Source organism: Tenrec ecaudatus, chromosome 6 (assembly GCF_050624435.1).
Source record: "Tenrec ecaudatus isolate mTenEca1 chromosome 6, mTenEca1.hap1, whole genome shotgun sequence".
Lineage (NCBI taxonomy): Eukaryota > Metazoa > Chordata > Mammalia > Afrosoricida > Tenrecidae > Tenrec > Tenrec ecaudatus.
The window spans coordinates 127929453-127956816 of record NC_134535.1 but is presented as its reverse complement, the minus strand read 5'-3'; the positions used below and the strand labels follow the sequence as shown (position 1 = coordinate 127956816).

General features: G+C 45.2%; 1 protein-coding gene across 1 annotated transcript in view; it reads right to left on the bottom strand.

Moving 5' to 3' along the window:
• ANO2 (anoctamin 2) overlaps window positions 1-27364 on the bottom strand; it is a 415077-nt gene that overhangs the window by 168174 nt on the left and 219539 nt on the right. Inside the window, exons 13-14 of the mRNA XM_075553136.1 lie at window positions 20948-20959; window positions 20606-20716 (exon numbers count right to left, since the gene is read on the bottom strand). Of these exons, the coding sequence (XP_075409251.1) occupies window positions 20606-20716; window positions 20948-20959 (123 nt within the window). The remainder of the gene's footprint in view (window positions 1-20605; window positions 20717-20947; window positions 20960-27364) is intronic.

Below are 27364 nucleotides of genomic sequence, written 5' to 3'. Positions count from 1 at the left end.
GGTTTCATCTCTTCATGCAGGAAATGCAATCCACACTCCCTTCCATTGCCTGCTGGGCTGCCCTTCCCTGAATGGCCCCCCGCTTCCACCACGGCTCCCATTCCGATCCGGGGACCCTTGCTCCGAGCTCCATAACATCACCTCCTACTTTGGTTCCCCGGGTCAAAGGGTGGCTGCAGCTCTCTGCTGCTGCAAAGCCTGGATGGTTTCACTAGCCCCGCCGACCTTTTCACATCAGTTCCTCTGAGCCCTTTCCAGCGAGCTCTCTACATTAGCTGCCCGGTGGTGCAAATGGTCCAAGAGCTTGGCTGCTGACTGAGAGGTAGGCGCTTCAAATCATCCAAGGGTGCACCAGAACACAGATCTGGGAATCTAATTGCAAAAAAGCAGTGACTGAAAATCCTCCGTGGAACTGCGCTGCACTTGGACACCACGCGGTTGCCAGTGACCAGGGCTGAAGCAGGGGCAGCTGCACCTGAATTACCAGGCCTGTGGTTTTGCACTGGATTTTGACCAAAGCACTCTGGGATTTAGGACACCATGATTCTGTGAGTATCCAGCCCAGGTCTCCATGGGCTTAAGTCATTCTACTCTAGAGTTCAACTTCAAGTGACAGCCCCTGCACCTCCTTGTCTGAAAACTCTTTTTGGTGACCAGAGCATGTTCAAGGAAGGCCAGAGTACAAAAGAATTCAACACACACACACACACACACACACACACACACACACCCATATATTGAAAGCAGCTTGAAAGACATGACTTATGGGAGCTCCCTAGACCCTTGGGCAAGAACACTCATGGGAAAAGCATGATTTGTAGCCCAGAATTGTCCGGTGGACTGAGGCTCCAGTTGCCCACAGTGGTACCTTACTTGGTAACTCACCTCCTCCAACCCCAAATGGCGTCTCCTGACATCCCCTCCCACACAAACTCTTAAGACTTGAAATGTTGGCTTAGGGTCTGCTTCTGGGAAACCCAACCAAAAACAAGGAGCTTTCTTTTCGTCCAAAGTTTTCAATCTTTGTGCCCATTAAGAAAGTGACATCCAGCGATCCTAGGTCCCCTCCGCGGTGGGTAACGGATGCTTCTCTCCAGCTGCACGTGGCGGGCAGCAGCACTGGATGCAGGAGTTCCTCAGACTTGCTCGTACTTGGGTAATAATTGTCAGGAGCGTGTAGCCTTGATGTCTGTCTGACTCTCACCCACAGAAGGACAATCCGCCCGTTTTCTACGGAAGCTCCTTGTGACCATCACGCCAAAAGAAGCACAGGGAGCCAGGACACCTTTGGACCCCTGGGCAATATTTCAGACCAGGACTTTGGAATTCTTGGCCCATTCAGAGAGCAAGAGAGAGAGAGAAAAAGAATAAAGACACTTGATGGGCTGGGGTGCACTTCCAATAAATTCTAGGGAAGTGAAATAATGACCTTGGCCCAGATAGCAGAAGACAAATTTAATTTGCATGCTTTAAACCGAATATGGAAAAATCGCTTAAACCAAGAAAATAAAAGTCCAAAGTGCAGATCCATAGTAGTGGCAAACATCACACATCCCAATGGCATGTGCGGGCCCCTATGGGTAGCACTGCTGTTCCAACATTCCCCGTCGCTGCACAGATTTGGGTCTTGTGCTTTCTGAGAGGTGGTGAGGGTCTGGTCTCATCCAAAATACCATCCAGAATTTGCCTGGCCTTTGATCGCTCCTTCTCCCTACCTCTCTTCCTCCCCTTGCCCCACCCCACCCCTCCCAAGGTCCAGTCTTAATTCACACCCTGCCCCAGCCCTCTCTCCAGCTTCTCTTCCATAACCCAAACTTCAGGGCTCTCCTTATTTGTAATTTTTAAATTTAGATCCAGGCCACTAGAAATGTAAACAGTGGGGAGCGAAGAAAGGTCTTAGCTTAGCCAGAACCTCTGGTGCTGAGAACAGCCTGTCAGATAAAGAGGAACAGAGCGCCCCACGTGAAGGCCTGGGCTACCTGAGAGAGTCTGTACTTGGGATGAATGATTCATGTGCTCCACGCAGCGAGACATTTATGAACACGTTTTATGCCGCTTCTCTGGCTCTCCGCTGCATGAAGCCAGGCTGTCTTGGAGATGATAAGCAGAGCAAGGACCTCGGGTTGAGAAGTCTTCACGCTTATTTTTAAATCCAGGGACCTAAAAGGATTTCCATGATCAGAAACCCCCAGACCCCTCCTGACTCGCTCCTACAGGAAGAGGCCCTACATGAGAGCGAAGAGAAGGAGGGATGAATGAACAGATGGGTGAATGACCAGAGGAGTCCTAGGGCAGGGTTACCTTACAGGTCAAAGGGGAAGTCGCTGGAAAAGCCAAAGAACAAGTTTGAAGGAAGTCCACCCACATGACCCTTCCGTAGCCCACCGGGGACCACAGACTTTGGCCACTCCCCACAAAACCCCCGCAAACGTCAAACTCTCACAAGATAGTGCTTTTTAAAAAATGTCCACTCTTAGCGGACGTCTTTCATCTTGAATCTCTGGAAAACGCAGCGAGTTCCTTAGGTAACAATCCCCAAGCCTTTTTGGTTCCCGGTGGTCTTCACATCTCAATTTTACACCGTGATGCTAAGCCAAAACCAATAGTTAACAGTCACATTTATTAAGCTAGTGGAGGCTGAGGAATTTAAGACGTAGTTATGTCCTCACAACATCATAGCCATTTTTATCAAAGTATATGAATACATTGGGGGGGGGCGGGGAGTAATAGTTTTGGTTCATGTTTTAACATCCATAATTACTTACTGGCAGAATCTGTGGTCCTTTGGACACTATCCTCAGACAACTTCTCAGACCTCGGACTCAGATTGGACATCACCACTCGTCTCCTGATGCAAGGGGACTCTCTGAAGCAGCTCTCCTTGAGCATCTGCCAAGAACCCAACTTCCCAGCTGTATGATGCCATCGAACGGCATCCAGCACAATCTCTCTCATGCTGCAGCTCTGGAGGTCGTACTTTGATCCATGACTAGTGTCAACCACTGTGCTTGCCGCAAACATTTTTTTTAAGTCCCATAGTAGGTCTGTGAGCTGCTTGAGGCGTACGGGACTGTGTGGAGTCTAATTTGGGAAGCACAGTCATCATGTCTTAAGCAGTTTTTTTACGGGATAAAAAACATTTATTCAGGATTGTCTCCTGTTAGGAATGTGCGTAAGTAAGCCTGCCCCCAAAGCAAGTGTGAATTCTTACACAAATAAACATGTGTGCTAAAAGACCTAGAAGGGTACAAATGAACCGATTCACTGTGGTTGCCTCTAGTGAGACAAACAGCATTGGGGTGAAGAAACAGATTGGGGTGATGAGGGATGGTTACTCCATCTGCATTGTCTGAATTTTCCTTCAGGAGAAGATTTGAATGAATGAGGTATGTGAGTCTTCATTTTAAAGAAGCACACACACACACACACACACACACACAATTCAATGTGCCCCCACACAAAACTTGACCGCTTAAGAGAGCATTAAATTCTATTCCAAGAGCATTCATTCCCAACACAAGGACCCAGGGTCACAGCAGGGAATGTGCTTCTCACTCACTGCCTCCCCACAGCCTTTCCCTGAAGGGCCTCCCTCCTTGCTCACTTCCTACAAAAGACATTCTCAAGAGATGGTCTGAGGGTTAGTTGCTGTGGGGTTGACTCAGGCTCACGGTGGCCCTTGTGCATCACAACAAGCTTTTCAATGGTTGAGGTTTGGGAAACGGATCCTCCAGGTGTTTCTTCCAAGATGCCTCTGGGTAGACTGACACCTCCGTCTCCCTCAACCATGCGTACCCCTCAGATGTGGTTTTTCCCAACTGAACCCCTCCCATCACCTGCCCAGATCCCAATTGTTCCCACTTCCCTCACATTACAATCCAACACTGGCACAAAGGAGGAGAATGGTCCACCCAAACCCACACTCTCACTCTTTGCGTCTTTTTCATCTGAGTGGAACCAGCCATGCACTGGACCCCACCAATGAGGGAGAGTGACACAATCCTTATCTACGCCTGTGGAGACTTCCCCATCCCATCATCACACAGGACTGATGCCGTTCTTTCGTCCTTGGCTGAAATGCCCTTGGGAGGATGGGTCAACATGCAAGCTACTTCCTAAGAGAGGAGAGAGAGGGAGGGAGAGGAAGATCAGAAACAGAAGAAGTAATTGCATAACATTGTTCGGGGTGGGGAACGTCAGGAGTTTTATTTTATATAGGCTTCATCTAGAGATTATGTTGTACAAAAGAATCCATTGAATTGTCCGTTTTACCAAATACTCATAGAAGAGACTCAAGCAGGGCAAGGTCTTAGAACCAGAATGTCAGAGCTGAACTAGCCCACTAGCCATCATCAGACAAGATAAGGGACTAATCTAAGAACCAAAAGGCATGGTTCCTCCTCAAATGCCCTTCAGTTTAAGGTATAACCTAGGCCTCTTCCTGACCAGTGATCCCTGGGTTTTTACCAAAGTTGATAAGAGGAGGTGTAGGAGGCCTGGTAGGGCATGATCAAGAGCAATGTAATCAAGAGAAATTCCTGAAACCCAAATGAAGGCTGAACATGATAGTGGGACAAGTGGAAAATAAAAGGAAATAGAGGATATAACTAGGAGGCAAAGGGCATTTATAGAGGTCTAAATACAGGCATGTACATATGTAAATATATTTATATATGATGATGGGGAAATAGATCTATGTACATATATTTATAAGTTTAGTATTAAGGTAGCAGGTGGACATTGGACCTCCACTCAAGCACCCCCTTAACACAAGAACACTTTGTTCTATTAACCTGGCATTCCATGATGCTCACTTTCCTGACACAATCACTGAAAACAAAGTGGGTACATAAGCAAATATTATGAAGAAAGTTGATGGTGCCCGGCTATCAAAAGATATAGCATCTGGGGTCTTAAAGACTGGCAGGTAAACAAGCAGCTGTCTAGCTCAGAAGCAGCAAAGCCCACATGGAAGAAGCACACCAGCCTGTGTGATCAGGAGATATCAATAGGATCAGGTATCAGGCATCAAAGACCCAGAACAAAAAAATCATATCATTGTGAATGAGGGGGAGTGCGCAGTGGAGACCCAAAGCCCATCTGTAGGTAACTGGACATCCCCTTACAGAAGGGTCGTAGGGAGGAGACGAGCCTGTCAGTCAGCATGAAGGATAGCACCGATGAAACATACACCTTTCCTTTAATTCTTTAATGTTTCTTGCCCCCCACTATCATGACCCCAATTCTACCTTACAAATCTGGCTAGGCCAGAGCATGTACATGGGTACAGATAAGAGCTCGAAACACAGGGAATCCAGGACAGATAAACCCCTCAGGACTAATATTGTGAGTAGCCATACCAGGAGGGTAAGGCAAAGTTGGGGGTAGTTAGGGGAAATCAATCACAATGATCTACATATATACCCCTCCCAGGGGAATGGGCAACAGAAAAGTGGGTGAAGCGACACATTGGTCAGTGTAAGGCACGAAAGAGTAATAATAATTTATGAATTATCAGGGGTTCATGAAGAAAGGAGAGGGAAGGCAAAAAATGAGAAGCTGATACCAAGGGCTCAAGTAGAAAGAAAATGTTTTGGGAATGATGATGGCAACAAATGCACAAATGTGCTTGACACAATGGATGGATTATGGATTGTGATGAGTTGCAAGAGCCACCAATAAAAAGATTTTTTAAAGATAACAAAAGTAAACAAACAAAAAACCGCCAAGCATCTCAGAAACCAACTCTTAATCATGAGAGTCCATGAAACACACTGATCTTAAAGGTTTCCACGCAAATCAAAAGATTCTGGAGATGGGATTCACTTATCATTTAGTATGCAAATCTTAGGCAAATTGCTTCCCTTTCCATGGCCCAGTTTTCCCTTTGACCAAAGAAGCACCTTCTTAAGCCTGAAGAATCTTAAGTATTTAGCGTCTTTATATTTTCGATTCTCAGATAGTTATTAATTTAATGCATCCAAAAGAGGACCCAAGGGACCTTTATTCAGTACACAGAACATTCTGGTAAACCAGCAAGGGTGTTGTGGGTTGTGGGAAACAGAAAGATTTCTTCCAAGTCCTCTCCCCCAAATATATGCTAGACTTAGGACACTGCTTGCAGCTAATGGTAAATGACTGTCAAGTTACCTCCCTGAAGGCAGTCAGCTGTCAGACTCCTGTCTGGTCCCACCACAGGTAGGACCCCCTCCCTGCTGTAAGGACAATGGGCTACTTCTCCCTGAAGGCTTGCAACCATTAGTCTGGTCCCTGTAGGTGGGGTTTACACCCTCCTGGTGGTTTCTATGGAGATCCAGAGAACAGGTCAAACTGGCTCAGTGACATCCAAAGTTAGGCTGCCATCCTGAATCTAGAATCCGCCCATTTTGTCACATGTATACCCCCAGTCCCTCCTCTTCCTATTGTGTGTATATCCCTAGATTGTCCCCCTCTCATTGTACAACCCTTTTTTGTGACATATATCCTCCCCTGTAATTAGGGGGCTTGCATGCCCCCGCCAAAGATATATAGCCTGAGTTAGCACTAAAGAGCTCTCTCGGACTCCTCTCTTGGCCTCTCATAGGCTCCCTATCTCTCCCATCCTCGCTCCCCTGTTCCCTTTCCCCTTGTCCTCTTTCCCCTCTCCCTCTCTCCACATGGACCACCAAGTGAGGCTGAGGTGAGCATGCTACCATGAAAGGTGACTGACTGCATTATTTCAATCTCTCTCCTATCTCTCATGCTCTCTATGAGTTTATTAAAATATTTATATGTCTCAACTGTACAATTGCACCTATTGAACCCGCGATTAGTTGTGGGGGCAGGCATTTCACCCACAAATGGTGTCCATCGTGTGGCAGTAAGAAAACAACTCTTTTGCGTTATACCCCATGTAACAATTGTACGGCCCCACCTGAATATAGAGTGAATCGGAAAATTGTATTTAGTGAGGATCCGGTGTGGGGATTGGCAGATAAGTAGTGGAAATAGTAAATGAGTATTTTAAAGAGAACAATGGAGCAGGGTAAAAGTAAACCTGAAACTTATGGTACTATGCTGATCCACTTACTGAAAAGACAGTGTAAAAGTAATGAAGACAAAGATATAATGTTTGCTACAAGTAGCCAAAAGGCATAATCCATGGTTCCCAGAGGAAGGAACTTTTGATCTAGAGACCTGGGTGGAAGTCATTGTAAACTTAAAGGAAGCACACAGAGATGGGGAGAGTGTCCCTATGGAGACATGGTCTCTGTGAGTTCAAGTTAAGATGGTCTCAGTACCTTTGCAGGAGGAAGAGATGAGGATTATCAGTCTAGTGAGAAGTCTTGGGTCTATCCAAATCTAGAAATGCAAGCTAGTCTCTTTAATGAGTATAATTTGGGTGATGAACCTTTAGCACAAACTGAAGAAGCAGGGATTGATTTGTTACCCAAGGCCTCTGCTTCTAAAGGAAACTTCATGGCAAAGCCTCTATGCCCTCTGGGGACTGCAGCCTCCAAAGGTTTAAAGGTGATAAAGGACCAGAAGAAGGGAATTCCAGATCCAAAGTGAGGCTATCAAACAATCACAGGAAGCTCCCTTGCTTTCAAAGGCAGGGAATGCAAAGGAACCAAACCAGCAAGTTAGTGAGGAACCTCCGAGACACCCAAACTTAAATCTGGTAAAAGGCAGGCAGATCAGAAGATTTTAGGCAGAGCTGAGAAAACTAAGAAAACTAAGCCTGAGTCAGAAGGGGACATAGTAAAAGCATCTGCTCCCCTGCTGGAAGTTAGTGTAAGAAAGACTAGAGATTGTAAAACAAGCAAGCAAGCCAGTGCTGGAGGTAGAGAGATTAGCTCCATAGAAATGCAAACTAGGAGAGCTAACACAGAAGACAGAAGAAGTTTGGGAAGTGGAGCTTCAAGATGTACTGGTCCAGAATGCCAACTCGGGAAATAGAAGCAAAGTATGGGAAAGCACCTTTACTTTCAAGAGTAGAAAGAGGGATTGCAGAAGGAGATTGAGAATTCAGAATGTCTTGTCCTGTTAGAGTTGTTAACAGCCTTTAGGGAAACACCCACAAGGAATTCACAGTGCCTTCCATTTTGAGTTGCTGAAAGATCTCAAGCAGGCAGTCAGTGATTACGGCCCAGACTCACATTCTGTAATTAACATGGTAAGGGCTTTAGCAGAGTGAGAGCTGGACTCCTGCTGATGGAGAATTGTGGTGAAAATTTGTCTTTACCCTTCAGCGTTTTTGCATTATCATATGTGGTGGGATTTTACAGTCCATTCACAAGCTGAGAAGAATGCTGAGGATGGGATAGATATAGGAATTCATCAATTGCTAGGGGATTAGATTTTTATCACACTTTGAGTCTCAACTACACTTTACTGAACAGGCAATAGAACTAATACATGAAGTTTGCCTAAGGGCCTGGGAAAAGATAATTCCATCAGAAGAGAGAAAGCCGAGTTACACGGCTACAAAACAGCGGACTGATGAATCCTACACTGACTTTGTGTCCCAACTAGAACACTCTTTTTCTAAATGTGTGAAAAATGTCCAGGCAGTATGATATCTACCTACTGCATAAGCTATCTCATGATTTCTCTAATAAACACTGCAAAAATACCTCGTGTCTCTACAGGGAACAGGGCACGTTGTCAGATTATTTTAGATTATGCAGGGGTGTAGAGACAGATGAATATAAGGCCAACCTCATGGCAGCTGCATTGGCAAAGTACACCAGACCTAAAGAGAGTGCTTTAGTTGCGGAAAGACAGGTCATCTTCGAAGAGAGTGTAAGCAACACAGGCCAACCAGCCTGGTCACAAAGAGCAAGCTATGGCCAGCACCAGAGAATGGGCCCAGGCTACTGAGATTGGGTTTAAAAGAACCTGAACTTTGCCCCTGCGGTAGGAAGGGAGTCAATGTCACTGGAGAATCAACAGTAAAGGATTGCCTTTAGCAAAAGCTTCCTGGGGTTGGGGGGAGGGGGGATAGAGGAAGGAGCTTGAAATAGACCCCGCCCAGCAGAATTTGGGAGGCAAGGTGTCTTCCTGCCTGAATAAAGAATATCTTAGAGAGAAACTGCAGGTATCACCCAGCCTCACAGCAGGAGACCAGACCTAACTCAACTCTCTAACCCCCAACCTCTCTTCTCGATGCAGTAAGTTTGACTCAACAGTAAAAGGCTCAGGAGCACTCACAGCAGTTTGTAGATTCTAAAAACGCAGGAGCCTCTTATTGAAAGAGTAATACAGTTTTTATCAGGAAGATTTAACCTAAATTGACAAGAAATTCAAATTGATACTGGAGTTGATCAGAGTTGTGAAGAAAAGCTAAAAGCTGTAATTAAATCAGAAATTACTAAGCGTTAATTGGGGTCTGCTACCTAAAAGAACTACGGGCAGTTTAGTAGGAAAGTTCAACCTAAATTCTCAAGTTGTTGCTGGAATTATTGATCAGGATTATGAAGAAGAAATTAAGGCAGTGATGAAATCTGTTATACATGGTTTATAAAGAAGGACGATCACGTAAGCCAATTTTTATTTCCTTGCATTTATAGAGTAAAAATTTTACCTATTAGGAAAGACTACTTGAGAAACCTGACCACCCTATAAATAAAGGGGTCTCTTGAGCTGCTGTGGTGGGGAAACAGCAGTGTCCCCACATGGAATTAGAAATTGGAGGGAAAGGGTTTTAAATTCTGCATATGGGGTCATTTCTTTAGGGCAGTCACCGGGGCCTAAGACCTACCCACTAACTTCCTCTAAATGGAAATGGAGGGAATGAGCGAAGTTGACCAGATCAGAATATTGCAAGATTGTAAAATCATACAGTGTAAAGAGCCTGTAACCTTATTGGTAAACTTGGAGAAGAAATGTCTGTGTGGTAAATTACTTCAAGAACAGCTGAACAAATTTATTAAGAACTTTTTCAGTCTTTCAAATCATCCTGAGTGAGGTAAGAAGTTCTCACAATTAGTGAGCTCTCTCAATTCTCTCAGAGCTGGGAGCCAACATTTACATCACAATGAACTCTATCTAGTTTTACTGGTTCAAAACCTAGCAAGCTAATGGAGATTGCTAGCAACCAATGCTTTAAAATTTGCATTGTTGAAACAGAAGAGGGAGAAGAGTAATCTGATGTATGACAAATTTCATTTAGTCATTTTAACCAAAAAATGTTTCTCATTACTAAAAGTTTGTAACAAAATTAGGGCAGGTAAACTTCTACTGATCCTAAGCTGATCCTAAGAAGTCCTAGGAAGACGGGAATCACGTTTGGAATCCAGGTCCATCTGTCACCTGTAGAAAGGGCTATGCATTTATGCTTTTGCAGAATAAAGTTGATGGACTCCCCTTAGAAGGACGCAACCACGCTTGGAGAAAGGTGGACAAGAAGGAGATGAAGAAACCACAAAATTGTAATAATTCTTTTTCCAGATTGCTGACACCCCGAAGGGAGGGGCTGTTTGTTTATGGCTTCACAGGAACCTAGCAAGGTGGATTCCTCTTCAGCCAGCAAGGCCCAAAAGAAAAGAGGGAAGCTGGTGCCTGACCTGCAATTAAAGCTACTCAGACCTTCAAGAAGACCTCGCAGATTCCTGAGAATGGCCATCGCTGACTGCTGAGATATTCCTTCCATTGCTGATGCTGTCTAAGGGACACTCTGGGACTCCATCATAACTGAACATTTCATACAACAGTGACTGGACTATGACAAGACTGTTCTTTTGCCGAAAGATCAAGATTTTGGACTTGTCAATTAATGCTATCATGTGATTGGAATGTAACTGATTTTTGTATAATCACTTACCCATATAATAAGACATTGCATGATTGGGATTTGATTAGGAAACATTTGCAAAGGTTGAAAGGAAACATTTCATTAGATGTGATTCAGCTACAAGGATATTTTCTATACATCCAAGGGTGGATTTAAGGCATTCCACTAGCTGAGGTATTTAAGCAACTGGTAAATGGCATGGAAGGGTTGGACCCGTGAGCTTGGGCTCAAAGTATTTCACGTAGCTTAAGTTCCAGTCTGACTGTTGTTTATGCATCATCATTTTCATGCTTGCAGTCTCGTGCCGCTTCTGTAGGAAGCTAACAGATATGAAGAGAGACCACGTTGCCTCCGTGACACTATTAAATCTTAAATGTAATGCAGAAGGGGGAAATATGGGATACTAGCAATAAGGGAAAAAGAACTGGGACTTATTCCCTGACGGGTACGGAGGGAATCTGGAAGGCCAGTGTTCCACGGTAGAAAGGCCGCCACTCTGGTAGTTGGAGATATAGTCCAAGTACATTTTCCTGCAGTAGTCTGTCATGTCCACAGTTTCTCCCCTGAAAGCTGCACTGCCTTACAGTGAGCAAATGATTGATGCTATCTTCCTGAAGAAGCAGACATGCCTATTGGCTCTATCTCAATCCCTCGTGTACTTTCCTCCAATAGCAGATGTGCATAGGGGGACTTTATCTCTAGTGCCTGAGTTCAAAATGCTTGCTATAAGCCTGAATTTTGGGCTATATTCATTGGATCATGAAGTTTTGCCTTGATAGCTTTCAATGTATACAAAATAACCATGTGACCCCTGTGGATCTTTTAAATTTTATATATAAAACAAAAGGCGGGATTGTGGGAAACAGAAAGATTTCTCCCAAGTTGTCTCCCCCAAATATATGTTAGACTCAGGACACTATTTGCAGCTAATGATAAATGATTGTTAAGTTCCCTCCCTGAAGGCAGTCAGCTGTCAGACTCCTGTCTGGTCCCACCACAGGTAGGGCCCACTCCCTGCTGTTAAGGACAATGGGCTACTTCTCCCTAAAGGCTTGAAGCCATCAGTCTGGTCCCTGTAGGTGGGGTTTACACTCTATGGGTGGTTTCTATGGAGATCCAGAAAACAGGTCAAACTGACTCAGGGACATCCGAAGTTAGGCTGCCATCCTGAATCTAGGATCCGTCCATCTTGTCACATGTAGACCCAAATCCCTCTTCGTATTGCGTGTATGTCCCTAGATTGTCCCCCTTGTTATATTACCTATAGCACAACCCTTTCCTGTGATGTATATCCTCACCTGTAATTAGGGACCTGCATGCCCCTCCCCCCCAAAAATATATAAGTCTGGGTTAGCACTAAAGAGTTCTCTCAGGCTCCTCTCTTGGCCTTTCATTGGCTCCCTCTCTCCCCTAGTCCTCGCTCCCTGTTTCCTTTCCCCTTGTCCTCCTTCCCCTCCCCCTCTCTCCATGTGGACCACTAAGTGAGACTGAGGTGAGCATGCTACCATGCAATGTGTCTGACTGCATTATTTCAATCTCTCTCCTATCTCTCATGCTCTCTATGAGTTTATTATATTTATATATCGCAACCGTACAATTGTGTCTGTTGAACCCATGATTAGCTGTGGGGGGCTGGCATTTCCCCACAGTGGGACGCCAGCCCCCACGTCTTCCTTGGCCCAAAGTGAGAGACCCAGACAGGATTCTCCAGCGCTCCTGCGCTCTGACTGGCTCCCAGCTTCCTGCGGCTGTTGTCTCAGCTCCGTCAAAGGCATACAATTATACATAATTTATTCCACATGTTTGTTTGTTGCGCCTGCCAGAGGCATCTGCCGTAAATGTTTCAATGCTTTAACTTTAGAGGAGTTTTCTTTGGACATAACTGTCCCCCGGGTGGTGTCCTGGACAGTAAATTAACACCCATCTTTCCACAGGCCTTCTCCAGGATGTCAATGTGCCCCCATCAAATCTTCATTAAATGCACTATCGTGGCAGTGCCCGGCAGTGACCGGAGAACAGGTGGCTGCAACCACATTGACTAGCTATCCGGATAACGGCAAGTCAATGAGGCAAACTCCCAGGGCTGGTTGAATCACATTTCGTTTGAAACATCGCCTTTTCGGGGCTATGTGTTACAGGGGAAGACTCTTTTAAGACCCACGTTTCCGATTCCCTAAGCTCACTACAGGCTCCTTATTTCTCAACACGGACAGATGCTGCCCTTCTCGCTGAAGTCTTCAGTCATCTGATCTCACCGCAATGACACCATCTGATGTCTTAGGCTGTGTGTGTGTATGTGTGTCACACACACACATACACACACACACACGCATGCACATAATAACACCCATTAATGAACAACTGGTCATTTGTTTGTCCATTCAGTCAGCGATGCGCATGATTGTGCTTCTTATCAAGATTCTATTTCTGTTTCCAATAAAGAGTCTTGGTGGCACAACCATTAAGTGCTTAGCTGCTATCTGGGAAAAAAAAAAAGTTGGTGCTCCAGCCCATCCCCTGGGTCATGGCAGAAAGACTTGAAGACGTGCTCCCACAAAGACTGCAGACCAGAAAGCCCTCTCGGGCTCTGCTCTTTTACAGGGAGTCCCGATGGATCAGAAGAGACTTGAAATCATACACCAACGGCCCCCAGCCGTCTTTCCACTTCCCAAAGCAGGGGCCCAGTGTGTGAGTGCTGGGGTCCGGGGCCAATTGGCTTTAATTTTATTTTGACTAAGTGACTGAACTTTCATGTTAGTCATTTGTCTAAGATCTCCAATGTTTTGGTGCATTTTTTTCTTTCTGAAAATAATATGTGCCGACTATATTTGTGTGCCAGCTGCTCCCTCCTCTCAGGAGGTATTTTTGTAAACATTATGCTAATTTCTTACCAGCAACAGTCTCCTCTTCTGTTCAGTGTCAGGGGTACTTAATCGGAAAAACTGTTTTCCTAGAATCACTTACCAACTGATTTCTGGTTGTGTTGGTGTTTTTGTTAGCTTTGACTCATTAACGTTCCATGTACAAGGGCATCCTCTGCCATCTTAGCAACCACCATCACGTTTGAACCCATTTACATGACAGTCACTGTGTCACTCCAGCTCCTTGGGGGTCTTCTCCTCTTTTTACTGACCCTTGTCTTTCCCCAACATGATGTTCTTGTCCAGGGTCTGGTCTCTCCTGACATGTCCAAAGCATGTGAGCTGATGTCTTTCTATACTCATTTCTAGACAGCATTCTGGATGGTTTCTTCCAAGACTGACTTGTTTATACTTCTGGCCATCCATAGTACCTTCGATCTTCTTAACCAACATCATAACTCAAATACATCAAACTCCTAGGGTCTTCCTTAGTCATTGCCTGACTTTCATGTACAAATGAGGTGAGTCAGGGGGAAAAACAAAATACAATTGGGTCAGACCCAGGGTAGTCCCCAAAGTCACATCCTGGCTTTAAAACACCTTGAAGAGGTCTTATGCAAGCAGATTTGCCCAGTGCAAAACATCATTTGATTTCCGGACTGCTGCAGATCCAAGCAAAATGAAATCCTTGACAACTTCAATCTTTTCTGTTTATCACATTATCTCTTGGTCAAGTGGCTTGATGTAAAGCAAAAATCCATATGGAATTTTGGCTCGATATGGCCAAGAAGAGGTATGCATGGAAGACAGGAGAGGGAAAGAGCAGCGGTGGGGTAGTCAGGGGAACCCCACCCCCATCCAATCTTTCTATCTCATTTAGATGACACCTTTAGAAGTGGCTACATCTTCTCCAGAGTCCTGGTTCCCATTGGGCGGTACCAGCTCCTCAGTTCTGGTCATACCATCATCTCCCTTGGTCTCTCGATCCCTAAGTGGGATAGCAACTGCCTGCTGTTGCTCATCTGTGGGCTATCTCACCATCTCTGTTGGCCTTTCTGTCTCTTCTAACACGTTTATAATTAGTTACTTTTTATTATATTCCGAATATATATGCATTATGTTATATTATACTGCATTATATTACCTTTTATTTTTTATTAGTTGCAATTTAATACATATGACACATCATTCCATATTTCACTCACATCAAGCGTAATTGTACAATTGCTACCACAATCAATCTCCAACCATTATTTTTTTTACACAGACTACTTGATACCAGCTCCTCTTTACCTCACCTTTAACCTTTTGGTCAATGAACTTTTTTTACTTGAATTTATCCTATCTGATACAATGTTTATGAAATAAAGACAATAAGAATTGAAAGGGCTAGAATTGCAAGGGCATTCACCAAAGGTCAATAAGCAAAAATTCGGCTGCTCCCTAGCCCCACCACCTGTAGCACACTTCCATTTATACTCAACTTATAACTGCATCATCTACTGCAAACTTAGAACAACCTTGCTTGGAGAAAATCTTCAAGCTTAAGAAAAGCTTCAGATCACTGTGGAAAAGATGTAGACTGACCCAGGAAAAACATACAAGCACAAAAACAACATATTCTTTTATTAAACGTTCCAGACTCCACATGCCACCCCACCCCCTTGGAAATACAATATATATCTGTGTTTACATTTTTGAATCCCCCTTACTGTCTATTGAATGCCTTGCTGTCAGCTCAGCCAATCCAACCCACTATTGTCTGCAGTGGAAATAGAGCATCACGCCACTAAAACTTACACAAAGCCACTAAATAAAAAGTTTGTCTCTTACCCATCTTTCCACCAAACACCACAGTTCTTCCCACTCGTAGTATAGGACATAAAACCTAGCCTGGCTTTTTGAAGGGCTTGGGACTAGTCCAGGGGAAACAGCAGAGAGGCAGAGGAGTGCAGAGGTCAAGAGCCTTGCTCTTCAGCCAGATCTCCTTGCTCAGACTCGGGGTCTGCCACGTATCACCCGAGTGCCTTTAAGCAAGTTCCTTCTCTCTCTGAGCCTCTTTTTCGCATCCATAAGTTGAGAATAATAATGTTCCATGGCTCAAATAATACATGCAAAGGCTTGTCCGTAAAGAAAACTCCACATACGTATAATTCCATCATTATCAACATCCCTCCTAGGTCCACACCCCGGATTATCGACAAGATGGGCGGGTTTCAAAAGTTGGTGGAAACTTCTATTAGCTTTTCATTCTACTTTCCCATATCTGTGTGAAGCCCACTTGTCGTCAAGCTAGAAAGCATCAAGTCACCACCGTATAAGATGAATAAGGGGCAGTTAAAGATTCAACACCTAAAGAGAGGGGTTGGTTGATGATCAAGATTGTCTCAGTTGTTCTAGGCCTACAGGAACCAAAATGTTCTCCCACTGCAGACTGGACGTGTGACGGAATGTCCCTGTAAGAGCTGGGGCAGAACACAGCTAAGACATGGAGAAGCATCAAGTGGCGATCCCAGGGTTCTTACTCCTAGTTTGCCACCTTTCGGTTTTACCATGTCACCCATCCCTGACACGGATATAGAGAGTGGCCAACCCAACGAGTGAGGCACAGTTGGCTCAGATCAGCATCATGTGGATGTGATGTGAACTTTTCTCAGGGAAGCCTTATAAAGAGAGTTTATACGAGAGATTTAATTCTCTTTATGTGGATCACAGTGAACACCGCACTTAATGTTAAAAGACTCAATACTCCCCCTCTAAGATCAAGAACAAAACAAGGATGACTAATCTTGCAACTTCTAGCTATCAGTGCACAGGAGGATTAGACATCTAAATGGAAAGCAAGGGGTGAAACTATATTTGTAGGTGACATGGTATCATTCAGAGTGACCCCTACGAAATCCACTGCAGAACTAGTAGAAGAAATGAATGAATTCAGAAAAGTTACAGAATAGAAGATTGATATTTTAAATCAATAATATTGGTATACACTTTCTATGTGATACAAATAATGAATGTTACAAAATAAAATTTTTTAAAGATTTTACTTTTTAAATTATAATAGCATCTAAAAGAATAAAAATGAAGAATTTTAACAAAATAAGTTATTATAGCATCTAAAAAGAATGAAAATAAGGATATTTTAACAAAAGAGCTGCCAAACTCATAGTACTTAAAATCATTTTAAAGCTTAAAAATTTAAATATCTAAATAAATATAAAGATATATCATAGATCACAAGATTTACTATTATTAATATCAGCCTACAGACTTAACTCAATTTCCAAACAATTCCAACATGTTATGGAGGAATTCATATGAAAATTAAGGGATCCAGAATAGCCAAAATAATTCTGAAACACATACAGACACACACAAAGACAGAGGACTTACACTTCCCAATCTTAAAACTTACTATATAGTTGTAGCAGTGTGGTATTGGTATATAGATAGACATACAGGTCAATGGACTAAAACTGAGATTCCAGAAAGTAACCCTGAAGTTCATGGTCAATTGACTTTGGCAAGAGTGTGAAGGCAATTCCATGGGAGTTGTAAAAAATTCTTTTCAACAAATGGTAATGAGACTACTGGATGTCAGCATGATAAAGAATGAAGTCAGAGCCCTTTCCTTAGACCACACAGAAGATTAACCCCCAATGGATCATAGTCTGCAATGTGAACGCTATAATTAATTAATCAACCAATTAATTAAAACTTTTAGAAGAAAACCTAGTAATATATTTTTACGACACAGGAATAAGCAATACCTCCTTTGATATGACAGCAGAATCACATGGACAAAAGAAAAGGCAGATAAATTGAACTACTTCAAAACAATTTTTAATTCTACTTCAAATCTGGCATTCAAAATACAGAGAAAATACAGCTCAGTAAGAAACAAGGTAAATAATCTAACATTAAAAGATATTAAAAGGATTTGAATAGACATTTCTCTAAATAAAGAATGAAATGTCCCAGAAGCACATGACAAGGTGCTCAACCTTGTTATTAATTATGGAAATGCACATCAGAACCACAAAGGAATACCACTTCACACCCATTAAGGTAGATCCAATCAAAAGGGACTGATAATGGAGAATCCTGGTGGGCAAGTGGAGAAATGAAGACCTTCTTACATTGCTAGTGAAAATGTGAAAGGGAGCGAGCAGCAACTTTGGAATATAAGGTAGTCGTTCTACAAAATGTCAAGCATAGAGTTACCATAGGATCCATCAATTCCTCTCCTATGTATACACCACGATAAATCAAACATATGTCCACATGAAGTCTTGCAGATGAACGCGCATAGCAGCATTATTCATTACAGCCGTAAAGGCAAAATAATCCAAATGCCCACCAACTGACAAATGGATTAAAAATAGTAATAATGTATCTGTAGAGTAAAAGATCATCTGGCAAGCCGAAAGAGTACTGATAGATTCTACAATATGGATTAATTTTGAAAATATGATTCTATATAAAAGAAACTAATCAGAAAAGAACACATATTAAATAATTCCATTGACATGGAATACCCAGAATAATAGCCTGGTGGTTTCTCGGGGCTCCGGGGTGGGTAGAAGTGGGAAATGAAGAGTAACTACTTAATAAATATGGGGTTACTTTGGGGATGAGAAAAAAATGAATGAACTTGGATTATGAGTGTTATTGCACAAATCTCTGACTAAATATCACTGAAATGTGCACACTACGTAGGTGAATTGTATGGTATGAGATTTTTATCTCCATTAAAATGCTTTTTCAAAATGGACTCAAAAAGTTTATGCACAATTGGCCTTGGGGATTTGATGAGTTGGTTGGTGGTCTTGGGTAGGTTACTGTAGCACTTTGAGTCCCAGTGCTTGGGAGCCTTGTATCATTCAATAGGAAGGAAGGTAAGGAGAGGGAGGATATGCGGCCTCAGGGTAACAATGAAGGTTAAGCCAAGGTGATCCTCTGGGATAAAAAGCACACCCCAGACCACTGGCTGCACTGAGATTCCTGGAAGAACGTGCTTTTCCACATGGCACACACCTCTCGCCACAGGCACTACTGTGCCGCGACTGGAGCGGCCAGAGTCACGTGGTGCAGTAGGCATGGGCAACCACGCTTTACCCCAGGCAAGAGCATCATCCCGCTCATCAAACGGCAGGAGCGCAATGCATTCTCGCCCACCTCAGGCTAGATTTGCAGCAAGAACGAAGCACTTGAGACCTCAGTGAAACTCAGAACATGACCAGAATCCTGACCATCAAATTCCAGCCCATTACGATCTTACTCTGCGCGTCCGGGACGGTCATTTCCCCACAGTGATCATCGGCATTAGAGGCTTTGAGATTTGCATTCTCAACGGCGAAATGAAAATAGATGTCGAATGCTAAAACATAAACATATGTATCATTCATAATGCATTCAGATGGTTTTTAATTATTCATGGTTCCTGAAAGTTATTTGACCTATCATGCATATAGAGCCAAGCAGTGTTTATATTAGAACCACAGCCTCCATGAACGCCATTCGAGCTCCTTGGCATTCCCGTCTATGGAATTAAAATTAAATGAGTCAGTGGTCAATAAAAGTTACATGTGATTTCCATAAAATTATCCATTGTATATTGCTCGGGGGGTGGGGAGGGCTGCAGGGAGTTGCTGAAGCTGACAGTCCACAGAACGTTTGCTTTCGGATGAGGGTGGTGGTGATGATTAGTCTTCCCTAATAATGAATTCACTATTTCCCTGAATAACTGGTGGTCTTGGACTTGCTCTTTGTCTAAGGAAAAAACAACCCTGAAGTGCGTTCTCGCGCGCACGCGCGCGCTCTCTCTCATTCTCTCTCTTTCTCTCTCTCTCTCTCTCTCTCTCTCTCTCTCTCTCAGTCCTGTTTAAAATAAAATGCCAGTTTTCTGAGCTCAAAAACACCACATTCTTCTGTTTTGATGCTTGCATAAATTTGCATGCTAACACGAATGGTTTCAACTTAACGTAAAATGAAAAGAAATTGAATTCAAATCCAAGATTGAGAAAAGAAGCATGTAAAAAACAACAGATTTTCAATCTTAGTGACTTTCCCCCCCCTTTCTGGAACCAGATTAGGACACGCCGATACACTTACATGCACTTTAGAGACAGGATGGTCAGACGTGACCTTCACTGCACCCACAGAGTCTTCAGAGATCATAGCACCAATATCTGAAGAGTCTCAATATCTGACTGGCACCATAACACTCAGAAATATAATTCAGAATTCATATTTACTGCTATCTTCCTGCTTTCAGAGGTTCACCTGAATCCACGACGGGTAAGGAATATTGTGAACCATGCAAGCAAATACAGGTGTGGACTTGCCTTGTCCACCTCTTAGGCCCATGGCTTGCTTTCCTCCCCTGATTTCTTCATTGCACATAAAAGGTAGGATTGCACAGTGCTAGGTGTGCAGGCTCGATAATAAGCAGACCTGGGCTGGGATGCCAATCCGTCTTCCATTACTTGCCTTGTGACTTCCGTAAAGTGATTGGATCTCTGAACGTAGTTTTGTTTTTCAAAGTTAAAGGGTAAATAACAACAGTGCCAGCCATGTTGATGTATTGTCAATACTGAAGGGCACCGGATAATGCACTTTGCACAGTGTCTAGCATGAAGTAACCTTTGATAAGGATGAGCTGTGCTGTGGTAACTGACCATATGTTTTCGGGAATTGAGGCCTGAAGGAGCCAGTCCTGAAGGGTCTCTTCCTTCTCCAGGCTACTCTTCTATTTCACCAAACAGTACTCTCCAGAAAAGCGATCGCGTCACGGCTAAACACATAACCACTGACAACGGGGAAGTGGGAGTTGTCATGAGGTCCTTGTGTCTTGCCCCAGATCAACCCCTTCTCTCCGGCCCATCCTCCACTCACTACGGCATTCCAGACACACGAGAATGAGATCTTCAAAAGAGAAGACGTCAACGAGCAAGGACCAGCGTCTTACCTCGTCATCACTCTCAGTCCTATCGGTCTCCAACTTCTGGACGACTGACTTGTCACTCTCCTTTAGCATTTTCTCTCGAACCTTGGTCTCATACTCGGGCCGGGAATGCTCCTGAAAGCCAAAGAGTCCGAGAGGGGTTAGTAAATAAGCGGAAGGGTGACCTTCGCCTACAGGTTTATAACCGGAAATCACAAGTACATTACAGTCAGGACTTAGGACAGGCACATTACATCATGGACATGAATTGCCACGCCACACACAACCACAAGGACTCTCGACCAAGAACACAATGTTGGGTGGAGAGAGAACACAAAACACTTGCTATCACACTGAAAACCAAACCTGGGCACGCTCCTGCAGACAGCGCCAGTGTTGAGAAAGGAGAGAAGAAATGTTAACTGCAAAGCTGAGACAAAGAGAAGCCACATGCTTCGCACAGCAGTTTGACCAAAGGCAGCAGAATACACCTGGTCATCCCACCAAAGATCCTCACACCCAGACGTGAAGGTGCAATGGGCCAAACCGCAGCTGGAGCTACAGATGTGCCCCACATCTGGGAGTTAGGGCAAGGACAGGACTTCTGCCTTGCTTTATTATTCTGCAAGCAAAATGGCGACCAATAAACATCAGAGTCAAAGGTGGCCATGGGGAACCTTAAAACTCACTTGCCTGGACTTGCTTCCTGTACAGCCTTGGTGAGTAACTCATTGGCAAGTGGACCAATGCTCAGGAGACAACATTCAGCAATACAAACCTAAAGAGTGAGTCATAGGCACGGGAAGAGACCTACAGTCATCCAGGGAACTCAAATCAGTGCAGATGTGGGGACAGGAAGGTGCCTGACTTGCTTCAAAGGGAATTTAACAGTGTCCACCTGGCCTCATTGGCAGCCCTTCCCTGCAGCTTCCAGCTCAAGACTGAGTGTCTACAGGGTGAGGACGTCCTGTTCCTGCAGCAGTCACTGAGAACGCCGAGGCAGAAACTCAGTGCTGGTTTAGAGTGCACGCCTGTTTAGAGAACACATATTCTCTTATCACTGGCCACATTTCAGGAACCCTGATGGTGTGTTGGGCTGTGATCCTCATGGTCAGCCGTTCGAAACCACCAGCAGCCCCAAGGGAGAAAAAGGCTGGACTTCCTACTCTTGTAAACCCACAGGGGATCACGATGAGTCACCATGGACTCGACAGTGAGTCTGGTTTATTTGGGGGTTGGCCACATTTCGGAGGTCACAAATTATGCAAGTACTTCATAAAAGTAACCAACACAAGAGGAAGTGATGTTATTCTTTTTTGTTTGTTTGTTTGTTTAAATGCTTGCAGAGTCCCTGGTGGTGTAGTGGGCTGCGAGCCACAGGTGAGCAGATGGAATCCACCAGTTGCTCTGAGGGAGAAAGATGAGGCTTTCTGCTCCCAGAAAAATGGAGAGCCTCAGAAACCCAAAAGACTAGTTCTGCTCTGCTGAATGGGGTCAGTAGGAATCAAAATGGACGCGTTGGAGGTGGCTTGTGAGTTTCTCATCACCCCAGTAGCCACAGCTACATCCACCTGCCCTTTCCACATGCCTCCTGTGACTATTTTAGCACAAGTGGGGACTGGACAAGAACTCCTCTCTCTTGAAATGCACCGAGTTCATGAGCATCGATGACACACTGTAGCTCTGCTGTGTGTCTTGAACGTATCATGATCATCTGCTTTGCCAGGTCCCCTGGCATAGGCTCCAACTCATGACAACCTGGTCTGGTTCGGTGCCACCTTCACCGTCACTGTTAGGTTTGAGCCCAGTGTATTACCGTAGTGCCTTCCAATCAGCATTGGGCTATTGTATGTTGTGATCCATAGTGTTTTCTTGGGCTACTTTTCAGAAGATGATCACAGACCTTTCTTCCTAATCGGTCTCAGTCTGCAAGCTCGGCTAAGACCCGCCCATCATGAGCGACCTTCCTAGAATTTGAAATACCAGTTACATGGCTTCCAGCATCACAGTCACATAGTATGACAGAGACAGGTGAACCTTTTCGTAGGCATGTTACATGTGACCACTTCCTTAAGTTCATCTCATGATAACTTACTTGGTTCTGTATGGTTTTGTGTTTGGCACAGTCATTAAAACCATATTGAGCACACAGGACTCTCAAAGTGCTTGTGTTCATCGTTTGACTGTGTCTCTCGCCTTCACCCAGTCCCTAACATTAGCATTCCTTAAGGTGTGGGCCAAGAGAGCTTGAGCTCAAAAGGGACTGCAGAGTGTAAAAGACTGGAAAAGAGTACGTAATATATCACCTTTCAGAGTCGCAACGAGCATATTAAAAGTGTTAATGAGTCATACTGTAAAGAGATTTTGTTAATTTTCTTAAACCCACCCTTTCCTGTAGATCAATTTCTGCCCTGCAGGGACACGGTGAAGAAATGAAATTTGAAGTTTCCCTTTATAGCCTTTATAGTTTGTGTGCCTTTCTTCTACGATATTCCAATAGATGATTTCCATGAACAATTCTAACGGGGTCTTTGGGTGAGGCCATGCTATAGGTTCTAAGCCTGTTAGCTAGTGGCGCCCCTACCCTCCCATCCCCTGCACAAGGGCTGGAGAAGAATTTCCTGGTTGACTGGGAGGGTGTCCCACTGAAACTCTGGTTTTCCAAAGTCATTTCATGAGGTCACATAGACCCCCTCATCTGTTTAGAACACCAACCCCCTTCATCTGTGTATCTCCTAATACACACACAGCAGACAGGGTCAGCCAAAGCAGTCTTATTTAGGCTGTGATGCATTCAGACTGAATTTGAACAAAGCACTTCCTGGGTCAACCATGCAGGTTGGGTGAGGCTCCAGAATTGCTACAAGGCAGGGATCTGGCCATCCGAGATCCAGGCCACAGTAGAATCTTTCTGAACCTTTGAGAACTGCCCCAGCATGCCCAGCCTCCATCCAGATAACCCCCAAACACCACCTGGGTGAGCTGATGTCAAAATCAACAATGAATGCAAATATGTAACCCCTCACACCAAGATTTTGGGAACTTCTTCTCAAAGCTGCCTCCATCCGGTCAGTCTTTGCAGGAAGGACCCTGTCCAGTTAGAGACCCGTGTCTACTGATCTGAAGAGGGAATTCAGAGACAGTCCACAAATGTCTCCAAAAAGAGCTCCCTCGCATGCTTCCAGACCTTTCTTCGGCGGAGGCTATGGCCCTGGTCACACAGACAAGTCAGACAAGTGCTCTTCTCGATGCTTTGTTCCCAGAGGAGGAAAGAGTAAGCAAGCAAGCACCTAAACCAGCAGACAGGGACAGGGACAATAAAGGAGACCAACGGGGCGGAGGGAGGGAGGGAGGGGGCGGCTGTTTCCATTGGGAAGTCAGGAAGGCCAAGGTGAAAAAGGAGGACGCAGCCAACCTGGAGACCACTGGAGAGGCACACGCTGGGCTTTGCAAGGCCAGACAGAGCTGGGCATGTGAAAATGACAAAAGGAGAAGCTAAGTGGGTAGGAGCTCTTAGCAAGGAAGAGAAAGCCATGGGTTGGAATCACAGGTAGACAGCGTTGGTCTCCTGTAGATGAGGAAGCCATTGTTGTTCAGGTGCACCGCTGAGTCCACTCTGCCTCATCGTGACTCATGTGACCAAGGCCAGGTGCACCGGGGAAGTTCCTCCGCTGTGATCGTTTGGGCACAGACCACTTCTGTGGAGCCTCTGGATGGGTTCCAAGAGGCAATTCTTGGGCCAGCAGTCACTAGGACTCCTTAGGAAGCTTGTAAGTATATGTAAAGATGATCCCATGGGACTGAAGGAGGTGGGAGGTGGAGAGGCAGACATCTATGTTCCGATACAGCCATCCTTCCTAAGACGTCCCAGGAGAACCTGAGACCCGATGGGACAGAAACGAATCGGTCCAGAGCCGAGGGTCACCCCATTTCTAAGGGAAGACAAATCTCCATGCATGAAATATCACTCACTGACTGCCATCGAAGCGATGGGGACTCACAGCCACCCTACAGGACAGGGCAGAATTGCTCTTGAGGGCCTCCGGGGCTGTAACTCTCAGCAGGTGGAGAATGCCACGTCTCTCACCCACAGAGCAGCTGGTGGGTTCTGAACTGCTTGGCCTTGTGGATTGTGCCCAGTGTGCGACCACTATGCCACCGGGCTCTTGCATCAAAGTTGACAGGACTCAAAGAAGTCCCTCAGGAATCCTTCCCAGATAACCAGCCGGTCCCACGGGGGACTTTACGCAGGGGCTGCACAGGGCTAGTGGCAAACTCTTGTTTCTGCTGCTCCCTTCTTCTCTGCCCTGGTAAGGTCCTGGTCACCAGCATCTCCCCGATCTTGAGACACTTCAGACAGTTAGGACTTGAGACAATGGCTTGTCCCACCTCTCCCGGGTGCCGTAGCTGTTCTTGCGTGGTCTGGAGTCCATTTGGACACCCAGCAAGACCCCGTGACGGAGTAGAACTGCTCCCAAGCCTTTCCCAGGCTGTCATCCTTATGGAAGCCAATCCTCCCACTTTGAGTCCCAATGGAGCTGCTGGGGGGCTCAAACTGCTAACCTTTCAGCCAAGCGCCTAACAAGCCACCAAGATTCCACCTCATGGAATCTTGTGTGTTAGGAGACAACAGAGCAGCGATGGTCAGAGGGCGAGCGGACTCGGGTCTGTCTTAGGTGTTAGACAGAGCCCTCCCACCACGTGAGGGGGGAAGTGAAGGCCACCGGGAAGAATGCCTTTAGGGTTCCAGACACCTGATCTCAAAAGGATCCCTGGAAAAGAGGTCCGGTGACATAGACCAACATGTCAATGATGACCTTCAAGGACTCTTGGCCCTCTCTTTCCCATCCTGCACACAGTGTCCGCCACCCTCTTGCCCTCACTTTAAGACCATAAGTTTTGTATGAGCCTCTAATAAAATGTTAAAAAAAAAAAAGGCATTAGGTTTAAACTGCCTGCAACACATCAGAGATGTCACAGTGTTCTTAATCTAAGCCACGCAAGCTTTTCCAGGCCTGGCCTACGACCACTTGACTACCAGCTTACCCTTCCTGTCCTGTCCTCTTTACCTTCCAACTTTGGTTGGACTTTGAATGCTTCCTATCCCCTACGCCCTTCCCCAGCTTCCCCAGCCCAAGCTGTCTGCTGCTGTGTCCCCCATTGAGAGCGTCTTTTTCCCATTGCTACTTATTGAATCTTACCTAGCCTTGAAAACCTGATTTTTCAAAATGCATCTCCTCTTCCTCTTTGGGCCAGAGGCCGGTCTCTCACACCTTTGCCATTGTAGTCTGAATACTGATCGAGCAAAGTATTCCTGTAGAGGGTCATCCTCCTGAGGTCAGAGTCAAAGGCTGGACTCTGGGTTTATCACCGCAAAGCAAATTGGAAAAGCCACGCACTTGCCCTCCAGTCATAAGCATGGCGGTCTCAAGGGTTCAGAGAACTGTGTTCCACTAGGGCTCCTACGCCTGGGAGCTTTCCGAAGGACACTGCCTTTCTTCAGAGGCACCTCTGCGTGAAGTTGACCTGTCCATGTTTTGATGAATAGCCTCGTGTTATCCAGGGACTTAACCATCTCCACCCTACCCCAAATAAACCTTGTACATAGTAACTGTTTCAGAATTGAATTGAACTCCAAGTGTTTGATATCTGAGTCTAGACTAGAAATGCCCAGAAAGGACGACTCTGGCTGCCTTTCTCTCCGTCCAGTCTGGCCCTGGGCAGGGCAGAGGATGACACACCAATTGTGGTGTAGAACCACGAGGCTTTGCAGGAACCTCACCGAGTCCATCAGGAAGCTCTCCTGATGCCCTGGGCAAGCCTACCCTTGGCCAGACCCCTCTCTCTCTCTCAGTCTACCCATCATTTCCTCAAAGCATTGACTTCCCAGGAGGTTACTATGGTTTATTGTGTTAAACAAGAAATCTGGTTACCGAATGAGAGATGGAATTATGAGCCCACCTTTCAGTGTGTTTATAGTTCCTCTCTAGAAGGGAGACAAACTGGCTTTCTCAGCTCTACCTAACAGACACCCTTACCTGGTCTGCAGCCCCACAGAGGCTCAGAGGCCAGCATGTTTCTTCTTCTCATCTTTGAAAACAGCTCTGCCTTCCGCTCTAGGAGAGCAGTCACGGCACCATCGTCCTCCACCTTCCCACGCGCACTCACCAACTTCTGTCTGTGGCCTTTTCTCTCTCTCTCAACACATTTCAGCTCTATCAAATGAGGCCAATAGGACACGGGCGTGCCAATGACATCACCCACACAGTCAAAGTACCACCGCGCGCACTCTATTCCAGCTTGGACAGTTCCCTGCCAAGAAATGAAAGCGCGTTGACTTTTCTCTGTTGCTTATCTTCCTAATAAATGTGTGTAGTCCCTGAAGCAGAATCCATATTTCTATCCCCCTCCGTGACACACAATCCTGAATGTATGTCTCCAGGTACACGGGCCAGCCATTGGGACGGCATGGAGCGGGAACACGCACTCATTACGTAGCCATGCAATGGCGTGGTTGGGATGGAAGCATGTGAAAACTCAGGGCAATGGTGAAATCACCCCATTGCCTCTGCTTCTAACACCCGGAGTCAACCCAAAAGGGATTTGTAGATTCCATTCCAGGAGGCTACTTTACAGACCTCATTGTGGCTCAACGTGGCCACACAAAGGTAAGACAACTAGAGTCTTCAGGAGCAGACCTGATGTCACAGCAAGCCAAGGAGCACTGAACACAAGACTGTATTTGAAATGTCAATTATGTGATGTTAAGATATCAAAGTCACA